The sequence below is a fragment of the Daucus carota genome, chromosome 6, assembly GCF_001625215.2.
Source record: "Daucus carota subsp. sativus chromosome 6, DH1 v3.0, whole genome shotgun sequence".
Classification (NCBI taxonomy): Eukaryota; Viridiplantae; Streptophyta; class Magnoliopsida; order Apiales; family Apiaceae; genus Daucus; species Daucus carota.
In genome coordinates this window covers 32,250,839-32,261,309 of record NC_030386.2, presented here as the reverse complement: position 1 = coordinate 32,261,309, position 10,471 = coordinate 32,250,839, and the positions used below count along the sequence as shown (strand labels likewise).

At 32.8% G+C, this 10,471-nt stretch overlaps 2 protein-coding genes across 2 annotated transcripts; both read right to left on the bottom strand.

Moving 5' to 3' along the window:
• Positions 1-318: 318 nt before the first annotated feature.
• On the bottom strand, positions 319-3,260 carry LOC108225184 (large ribosomal subunit protein eL24). Its single transcript, XM_017400007.2, has 5 exons — positions 3,118-3,260; positions 1,402-1,477; positions 1,178-1,279; positions 758-906; positions 319-624 (listed from the first exon to the last, which is right to left on the bottom strand). The coding sequence occupies exons 1-5, from the start codon at positions 3,126-3,128 to the stop codon at positions 471-473; spliced, it is 492 nt and encodes a 163-aa protein (XP_017255496.1). The 5' UTR covers positions 3,129-3,260; the 3' UTR covers positions 319-470.
• A 2,604-nt stretch (positions 3,261-5,864) lies between these two features.
• LOC108224642 (sulfite exporter TauE/SafE family protein 4) lies at positions 5,865-10,185 on the bottom strand. The gene is made up of 12 exons (XM_017399323.2): positions 9,799-10,185; positions 9,527-9,686; positions 8,960-9,160; positions 8,739-8,800; positions 7,978-8,023; positions 7,842-7,897; positions 7,672-7,758; positions 7,280-7,330; positions 6,957-7,196; positions 6,726-6,819; positions 6,411-6,551; positions 5,865-6,279 (listed from the first exon to the last, which is right to left on the bottom strand). The coding sequence occupies exons 1-12, from the start codon at positions 9,964-9,966 to the stop codon at positions 6,197-6,199; spliced, it is 1,389 nt and encodes a 462-aa protein (XP_017254812.1). The 5' UTR covers positions 9,967-10,185; the 3' UTR covers positions 5,865-6,196.
• Positions 10,186-10,471: the final 286 nt, after the last annotated feature.

Genomic DNA, 10,471 nt, shown 5'->3' with positions numbered 1-10,471 from the left:
AAGACCAAAACCGAGCACGACCACACATTTGGCAACGAAATTTACTGTCACATACAAGACCAAGCTGCAACGGGATATGTTGATTCATTATATGGTGCAAATACTGTTTAAAACATATCCTGTGTTACAAGAATCATCCGTTTAAGAGGTCTGACCCGCCACAGCTTAAATTTACATCGTCCAACATTCTACTACATTTTTGTCATCAACAGTCAATGAACTCTCTCAGCTGGAGTGATGACGGGATACATCCTCTTTGAATGACCAGTGTGACGGTCACACGGGTGTATATCTACACAACTAGATTGCACAATAAAATGAAAAAAAAACATCAATTGAAATTAAAGGAAAAAAAGCTCCAGGTGGTCTTTCTTTGTAAGAAAAAGTCGCGAATCAAAAATACTACAAATTACATAATCCAGTACATTGAACAATCTCAAATCTGGCAGAAACAGACAATTACACAAAACTTAGCGTTTCCCACCACCTCCAAGCTTAGAACCCCTTGGTGCAGCTCCCTTGGGCACATTACCTTTTCCTGAAGTCTTCTGAGTCTTTGCCATAACCTCGGCTTTCTTTGCCTTCTTTTCATCTTTCGTTTTCTTGATCCTTTCTTTAATTTCTCTGCTTATAGAAATGTATGTTAGGTAGGTTGACCAAAATATTACAAAACAAAAAGCAATCAAGCTATGCAGAACTTGCCTAACAAAAAGTAGTTTAAATAGGATTAAAAGAAATAAGCAACATGAAAACACACCGCAGAGCAGCCTCTCTTGCAGCATCTCGGACTTCTGGCTTCTCAGTTCTTCTTTTCTGGATTACCTCCAAAGTGGCACCAACAATGGACCTAGAGTAGGGCTTTTTGGTGGCACGGCGCCTCTTCTTTACTGCTTCTTGGGCAGCATCCTAATGGACAAATCACATAAAATATGTGAGGCTTTGAAAAAGATGTCCAATTTCTCAGCAAGAAACTGGATATGAAGAGATACTTTTGAGTGTAACACAAAGGGAGTTGTAGAGACTCATGGCAGACTCTATCACTTTACAAGACATAAAAAATTAATCTACAAGTCTAAATACTTAAATTATGTAGGACTCAGATCAGAATAAATTTTTAAGTAAGAACAATGTTAAAAGGATGCGGGAAAAATAATAAACCAAAGTAATTCAGACTAACCTTCTTGTGCTGCTTTCTGTACATAGCCGTCCAAGTAAGTTTGGAAGGCTTCAACCTGTTGTGGAAGTACCTCTTGCATTTTGAATTAACAAAAAGGAACACCTAAAAGAAGAAATCAAGAAGTATTTTAACCATACAGTAAGCAGTTGCAACACTGCATCATGCAAAAAAAAACAAAAAAAAACTAATTGCTTTAATAAGTATTTTCATTATTATAATATAACCTGAGAATCTGCACGGACAAATCTGATGCCCCTTCCGGGATAAATTTTGGCACCGCTGAAACGACAGAGTTCTGTCCTGATATTATAAGGTAAATATTAATCTCAAATAATGAGAATAACAAAGGCAACGTTGGAACAAGCTAGCAAACAGAAATGTCATTAGCATGCAGTAAACAAACAGATTAGGCATTATGCTTTTATAATTAGTCTGCACTCTGCACACACAGAAAGGAGCAAAAAATATGCATAAATTAATATCATTTTCAAAACATTGGACACAGCCTTTCACAATAAAATTATGTAGATCGCTTTTGCCTTGTCATATAAGATACTCCTTTCATTTAAAAATAGAAGATACTTTGACATGAAAGTGTCATCACAACTCATATTCAAATCCAATAAACAATAGTTTAGAATCTCAGAACAGAACAGCTAAAAAACATCAATTTTCATTAAAATAAGTCAAACTAAAATTCGGTAGTTAAAATGTGTTAATCCACTACAGAATTCACTCACTGTAACAAATAATTGAAAGTAATTTCTTTCATGACAGGTAGAAACCAATATATGCTATTAAGTAATTCTCAAAACTATATCGTGCTAATTAAAGCGGAGATCTTCTGTTACACGACAGTGGTAATTATTCTTGATGTCACTTGAAGAAAGGAGTTTAATAAAAGAATCAATTTCCATGAATATAACATAATAGCCTTTCATAAACTACAAATGAGGATGCCAAAGCTGAGAAGAATCTTATTTCAGATGGTATTAGAACAATATAAATTCGGAGTAAGATGTTAAGTGTCTCTAAAGCCATTGCATAGGCTCTTACCTACCTAGCAGATTCATGGCTCTTTAACCTAGTAAATTCTAGACTAAATGGTGGCAACAATAATACTTAGCTCCAAATGTTCTAGCATATTGCAGCCAACTAAAGTGTGTTGAGAGTGCACCGTATGCACAAGTGTGCAAGACTGCAGCAGATAGCAAGAAGATTCCAGATGACAAGTTGCCACCTTGAGTCTGTTAGTTAGTTAATCTGTTATTCTGTTATGTAACAGAATATGCTGAGCATGATTCTATTCTGTCAAGTGGATGTTGTAGTATAAGAATGTTGAGAGTAGCAAGCTTATAGGTTAAGTTTTCATTTTCAGTTTTACAATACAATTATCTAGATTGTAGTTCTCTGTTTTACATTCTGTAAATACCTTTCCAGCTTTTTGTTCAATACACAAGTGTTATACAGCAAACTTTATCAAAGTGGCCTTGAGTATAACATCGTGTCCCAGTCCTAACACCAACGTCTTTCGCACGTTAACTCTTCACTTCGATAAATTTTAGGAAAATAATACCCATACACTATACCCCGCAGCACATTTAAACAGTTTGTTGGTTTGCTCTAGTAATCTTTGGCATTTCCAGTGAAGTTAGCATGTAAAAGGTTTTCATTCTTATTATATCTTCTATAATCGGAGACAATTAAGATGCACAAATGCAACACAATCACATTACTTCCAAATCAAACATAAGATAGTATCATACAGTAAAACAATATTATCCAAATTCAATATCATTTCATATCAAAAATGACGGTGTCTATTAACATTATATTAACACAATTAATCGGGCGCTAATGGATTAAAACAATTGCAAAGCAATTATTTAATATAAAATATCATGAAATAGTGGGTAGAAAAAGAAAGAGAGATAGCATACTTGAGAACCATGTTTGTGGTGGTGCTGCTGAGTGTATTGTTCTGATTTGCCAAAACCCTAGACAGCGACAAAACCCCCAAAGATGATGAGATGTATGTTCACTGTAGTATTGATCAAAACTGGGCTTTAGTTGAGCGCGGGGGTTGATATGGGCTACATATTTTGTAGCGCATGTTACAAGCTTGGACCATGAGTTTGATATGGGCCTGAATCTGTGATTTTAAGGATATACTGAAGGTTTTTTTTTTTTTAACGTGAAAAATCAAGGTTGTTTTGTTTTTTTTGAAACTAATATTTTTATTACAAATCACGGTTCAATTTTAAGATGTTTAAAAATTTCAGTGTCATTTATTGAAAATTCTAAAGATAATTTGTTAAAATTTTATATATATTATATAATAGGGTTAATTATCTAATTGGTCACTGAAATGAGCATAATATATCAAGTTGGTCACTGAACTCAAAACGGTATCAAGATGGCCATTAAAGTGGCCATAAATATCAAACAAGTACCTTAAAATATAAATTCAAGCAATAACAATATTAATTATAAAGTTTTACACATTATTTTTGAATGAGGTTAATTATCAAACTCATCACTGAAGTGGACAAATGGTATCAATTTCATCACTGATCTCCACGGAGTCTCAAGTTGCTCACTAAACTCGCTTAATAGTATCAAACTCATCACTGCCGTTAAAAAAAAATAACGGAGGTTAGACGGAGTGACAGATTGACGGTTGACGTGGCACATTAATAAAAAAAACTGAAGAAAAACAAATGAAAGAAAAAAAAAGTATAAAATAGAAATGCCACATAATTTGAAGTTTATATGGAAATAAAGCATGCAAACTTTTTATTAAATTGATTTTAGGATATAATTATCTAAATAAACGTATCGAACTAAATTTTAATATATAATTAACTAAACAATTAAGATTAACTTTTATGTTTTTTATTAGATTATATTTTTGAATAATATTGAAATGTTTTCTCCTATAATAAATTTTATTTATGTGAATATTATTCTTGGCAAAAAAATATTTTCAATTTTTTTTATATCACCAACTTTCTTAAAATTTTAAGAAAAATCTAGATATAGAACATCAAGAAATTCATTTCGATTTTTAACACTTCTATTTATTTTGGAGTTTCTTGTACCAAACAAAAACATGAAAATAAATATATGTAAATTTAACATATGAAGCAACACATATTGTCCAAATCTTCAAAAACAACACATAATGTTTAAAAATATATTTTTGCCAACAATAATATTCACATAAATAAAATTTATTATAAGATAAAACATTTCAATATTATTCAAAAATAATTATAATCTAATAAAAAACATAAAAGTTAATCTTAATTGTTTAGTTAATTTTATATTAAAATTTAGTTCCATACATTTATTTAGATAATTATATCCTAAAATCAATTTAATAAAAAGTTTGCATTCTTGATTTCCATATAAACTTCAAATTATGTGGCATTTCTATTTTCTATTTTTTTTAATTTTTTTTCATTTGTTTTTCTTCAGTCCTTTTTATTAATGCGCCACGTCAACCGCCAATCTGTCACTCCGTTTAACCTCCGTTACTTTTTTTAACGGCAGTGATGAGTTTGATACCATTAAGCGAGTTTAGTGAGCAACTTGAGACCCCGTGGAGATCAGTGATGAAATTGATACCATTTGCCCACTTCAGTGATGAGTTTGATAATTAACCCTTTTTGGATGTTACCAAAACCATGTAAAAGGTTATGAATTCTAATATTTATGATAATATATTTAGATTTTATCAAGTTTATTTATTATTTATTTTTAAATAAAACAAAGAAAATAACTATATAATAAAATATAAATAATAAATAAACTTCATAAAATATAAATATATTTTTTTAAATACTAGAAGTCATAAATTTATAGTTAGTTGTGGTAACATTTAAAAATAATGTGTAAAATTTTATAGATAAAATTTTTATTACTTGAACTCATATTTCAAAGTACTTATTTCATATTTACGGTGACTTTAGTGACCATCTTGATACTGTTTTGAGTTCAGTAACCAACTTGATATATTAAGCACACTTCAATGACCAACTTGATAATCAACTCCTTTTATATAATAGGGTAGATTTTGACTGAACCAATTTAACAACACACTTATAAGAATGAGTGAGCGAGACTCTCGTTTGTAAATGAAATTTGTATTTTAAATTACAGATTTGAGATTAATTATAAAAAAATGTCTAATACGCGTGTTTTTTTAGGATACTCATTCTCATATTTTTTTTTTATTGTCATTCTAATCCATTATCCAAACATTTTTTCCTGACCGCTCGTTCTAATTCATAATCCGTTAGTGATATTTTTTTAAATTTATAAATTATTATTATATTATTCAAATTTATTAAAATCTGAATAAAATTTAGTTAAAAATTTAGGAGACCATCATTCCCAATTCTCATTCTAACCAACAATCTAAATGCCTACTTTCTAAAACAAGCTTATGTTAGCATCTTAAATTAGGTAACTTGTTCAATTCTATATTATCTTTTACAAAAAAATTATGAAAATATATGCAATATAGTTTCCTGATTTTGTTGCTTCAGACCACAAGATCAGTGTCCATGGCCTTGAGATTCTGAGCACTAATGATTCAAGAATCTCAAAAAACTTGTTAAAGCTACAAGAAAGAATGTTATGACAAAGTTGAAACTACTGTTTCTTAATCATCAAAGGAAAGTACAGAAACTGCAGTTCCAATTCAGCAAGAATCCATCTAGATAAATGTTGTACACATGATTAAGAACAAATACTACAAAATATGGTAAACAAATAGAGCTAGTGGTGTCTGTAATGGTGTTAATCTAACACCTACAGAACCATGCTCTTGCACACACAAACTAAGGTATGAGCAAATGAATGAACCCTGAATTGGGTCATCACAGCGGTGCTGGCTTGGTCAATGCCTAATTGACCAACACCTCGCTGCTATCCATCAAGAATACATTAATCTTTGGTCAACGTGGATTGACCAACATACTTTTAGCATATTCACTAATCAGTGAAGATTGATCATTGACTGGAACAGAATCCTAAAAATCCCATGAACTCGTGATTGTTTATCATTTTGATGCTCTTTTCGGTACCAACAACACCTGCAGATCATATTGGAAAATCATTTTAATCCGATGTTTGTTAAAATGGAGGTTATTACATAATGAAGTTTACATCCTTCAATTTATCCAGACTATTATGAGATTATATTTACTCTATATCACAAACTTACCCATTGTCAAAGCACTAGCAAAGATGACAGCAGAGAGGATGAACACAATCAGTGAAGCCCTCTTTAGCACTGCAATGAGTTTTCTTATGAAGAGTTGTCCCCAAAAGCCAGCCAAAACAGAAATGAACATGAGGTACAGTGCTGCAGAAATTTAATAGTTAGAGTTGCTATAAAATGGAAATCAAAAAATTTCCTTTCTAATAGAATTCAGTTTATGTTATCCAAGAAATGCTTTTATTACAAAGCTGTCTATTTAAATAACATTGACAATTAAGGATGTGGCATTTGAAATTTACCGGAAGGAATTGAACCTACCAAAAGGAATGGGGAATCTCTTAAGAAGGTAGAACTCCACCACAGATAAGGATGAAGAGAACATCATCACAAATGTTGCTGTCGCGCTAGCAACCTATAAGAATGAAACAATGTGTATTTTTCCTATCAAGTGTTTCAAGGAAATAGGAAAGACAAAACACGTGCTTAGTCGAAGTTTGTCCATATTTGAATCCCTCCGATTTTTACTTTTCCTGTAAACAATTGACATACCTGGGGAATCACACCAATTTCAAGCAAGAGAGGACCAAGAATGAAACCACCACCAGAACCAAGCAGCCCTCCAACAGTGCCTCCTAAGATGCCACATAGTGCACAAAATACAAGGTTTGGCATAGTCCACTCGATTGCAGCTTCGCATACTGATTCCGGATTCCCAGTATTTCTCCGCTTCTTGCTTTCAGTATATAATTTGACACATTCATATCCAAATACTCCAAGTGCAACTGGTAACTGAAACACATTACATGCATGGTCATTGGTCAGAAAACAGACAAGTTTAGGGAACATAACATATAACATTGTGAGACACATACCTGCAACAGATTAAGCACCCAATACCATGAACTACAAACCACTAAATCATTCTGCAATCAGAAAAAACAATTTAGGATTTAAAGATACATAAAGCATGAAAATGAAGCGGAGGTCAAACTGTCAGAAACAAAAGCACATGCAATTTATCAAAATGACCAATCATGCAGACTGAGTCACTTCTTTAGCAGTTCTTTATAGTGTGACTAGAATCCTCCGGGATAGATAAATAAAGATAATAATAATATTAGAACTCATCATGCATGGTTTCCACTAATTTTCTTACATCTTGTTCCCCAAAAATTATATTTATACAAGAATAGAACTTATGAAGGTTCCATCATCAGGTTATAGTATACAATTAGACTATTGCAGTAGAGGGAGCTGTACTCGCCTTAATAATTTGAAGAAGCAAGAATGAAACCCACACAAGTAGTAGTGCTGCAATATTTTTCCATCTTAAATTGAACAGAAAAATTTCCTGAAATGTTATTAGCAATATTAAGTATGAGAAGCTAATAAAGGACTACTACATAAGGACACCAAAATGCAGAAAGTGCTCACCATTGGTGTTTTTTCCGGTCTTGGAATTAATGGATCATACATTGTATCGATAAGAACTGAAAGTAGAAATGAACATATCAAACCAATATTAAAAATAAATATTTGTTAAAGACATGGCCTTCATTTTGCAACTTACGTTCACCACGAGAATTTGCTGTCTTTAGCTGCTTTGACATTTCTTTCTGCATTCAAATGTACAAATAGAAATCAAAACAAATTATATCTACTCTTTACCTAAAATTCAATTATAACAAGTGATATCTCATTTAATTAATTGATGATGAGTACAACTCTTTGTGATCCGCGAAGCAGATATATCAATTTTGTTTGTTCTGGAAGTAAAAATACATTGCTCATCAAGAAAAGAAGAAACACGAGATGAATACTTACAGGGGTGGAGACATAATTTTTTTTTAAAAAAATCATCAGGGTACTCCAAAAACATAAAATCAGAGAGGGAGTTGAACTGTTTTATTTTTAAAGAACCTAGAAGTTTTAAGATAAACCGAAGTCAGGGTACTCTAAGGCACCACCTCGTTACTTGGTGGCTCCGCCAGTCCGCCACTGAATACTTATACCAAGCAGATGGAGAAGTATGTAATATTAGTTTAAATTACCCAATTATGTTAAGAATCTAGCTTAACAGTTTTTACACATCTTGGTTCTTGCTTGCAGAAATTTACATACTCACAGAGTCACAGTGCTCCTCGGGCACACTTATTTTCCACTTGGGTGGTTGACATTAAGCTGAATGAATTATTTAGATCTTTAGAATCAAGTGTTGCAAATGCAGATTTGTTACCACTATTACAAATACTATTAGAATATGATTTCACATCTCAATAAGTCCAAATAACCCATCTAATTTAACGAGGAACATGCACTAGAACAGCTAACCTTCAAAAGAGTCTCTTCTTTCCACATCTCAATACCCTTGAAGAAAGATCTTGAGGATGTCCCTAATAAAGAATCAATAAACAAATAGAATGAACAACTGTCCTCAACAATAGAGTACAAATCGCACATGTAACTGATTGGTCCCGTCAGCAATAATGCAGAAAGACATGAACAGCACAAAATAATGACAGACAAATTAACACTAATGCTTAAGAAAATACCTAGGAAAAGAATGATGATGAGGACTGTGATTAGCCAATAGGGGAAAACGACACTGAGAGAAACACCAATGGTAATGCCTAACATGAGCATTGGCTGGAAGAGAAGCGCTAGATCATAATCTAGTATCGGCACTTCTCTGCAAGGATGTGGCACCCGTAAGTTGTACCATACTGATGCAGTTGATGCTCCCATTATCATACCTGCAATAATGCATCAATTCAGTACCATTTTCATACAAAAACAATTCATAAACCTTGCAATTTTCTCAACGCGAGACAAAACACATTTTACACCTCTAAGAGTGTACAATGGAACAATAGTTCTGTTCAATTACGCCAAGAACTAATACCATCTTTTTCCACCTCCAATAGTATACTTTGGAACATTAGCCAAGAACTAAAACTAATATCACCATATATTCATTCTCACTCAAAATCGAGCCTCGAAACTGACAGAAAAAATTATTAAAACTCATAGCATACAGTAATTAGAGGCTAATGGTTTATGTTTTGCGTGTGTTTCGACATGAAAAGAGAAAGAGATGGGGGGAAAGCAGAGAGATTTACACTTGGAAAGAGCAGCCGCAGACTTGGTATCAAATCCAACAATTAAAGTGAGCATGGGAACAAAGATGCCTCCCCCTCCAACCCCGCCTACAGTCCCGAACCCCGAACCCAAGAATCCCATCACCGTTGCCACAACTATCCTCCAGTTGAATTCCAGTTCCTGCACAAAACATAAAAAATTAATGACAGTTCTTCCTAATCTCGTAACTGTTTCGAAATCCTTATTCCGTCGCTGCACACCGTAAAAAGAAAAAAAAGATATGTATGCTTACGGGCCAATGCCTAGTGTCACTTCCATTAGACAAATAAGTGACGTTGGAATACGAAAGAAATAATTCATCGGTGTAAAAATTGTTGGAAGGCTGGGGAATAAAAAACGCAGAGAGAACAGCAACAGAGAAAGTTGGCAGCAAATAGAGAAGCATAAATTTAGTCGCCATAACTCAACACACGGAGTCTAGGTAAGATATGAAAAGGCTGTTACTGCACACGTAGCCACCGCAACTGCCTTGAACTCAATTAAGTAGTCCTCTTCTGTGCGTTACAAATACAGGGGAGAGGTTTGTGTTATTGTGTACCACACAGCAATAGTGTTGATACACTATGCCACAACATTTATTTATAATTATAGAAAGAATAGAATAGCTACGTTTGCGCTCAGCAGATACGGCCCCATTTTCTTGTCAAATTTATTAAATGAAAAATTGTTGTGTTCTCGAGTATTAAAATAACGGATTTTCTAGCAACCACTTTTTATTGCGGGCAGAGGGTTTCTCAAAATTAGATGATTGTTAATCAAGATTTTAATATATCCTTAAATATCAGATGATATTCAGTTGAAAGTATTTTAAGTTCATTAAAATATGATGATATTCAAATGCTGATAAATTTTTTTAGACTTCATAAAATGATGAATTTTATGAAAACGTATTTTAATATATTTGA

Coding starts and splice junctions, on each gene's coding strand:
- LOC108225184 (XM_017400007.2), bottom strand. Junction 1,280..1,401: donor TTGTCCGTGCAGATTCTCAG/GTTATATTATAA, acceptor TTCTTCTTTTAG/GTGTTCCTTTTTGTTAATTC. Junction 907..1,177: donor ACAGAAAGCAGCACAAGAAG/GTTAGTCTGAAT, acceptor TTTGTCCATTAG/GATGCTGCCCAAGAAGCAGT.
- LOC108224642 (XM_017399323.2), bottom strand. CDS start 9,966: ATGGCGACTAAATTTATGCTTCTCTATTTGCTGCCAACTTTCTCTGTT. Junction 9,161..9,526: donor TGCGGCTGCTCTTTCCAAGT/GTAAATCTCTCT, acceptor GCATTATTGCAG/GTATGATAATGGGAGCATCA. Junction 7,197..7,279: donor GGGTGCTTAATCTGTTGCAG/GTATGTGTCTCA, acceptor AATGTGTTTCAG/TTACCAGTTGCACTTGGAGT.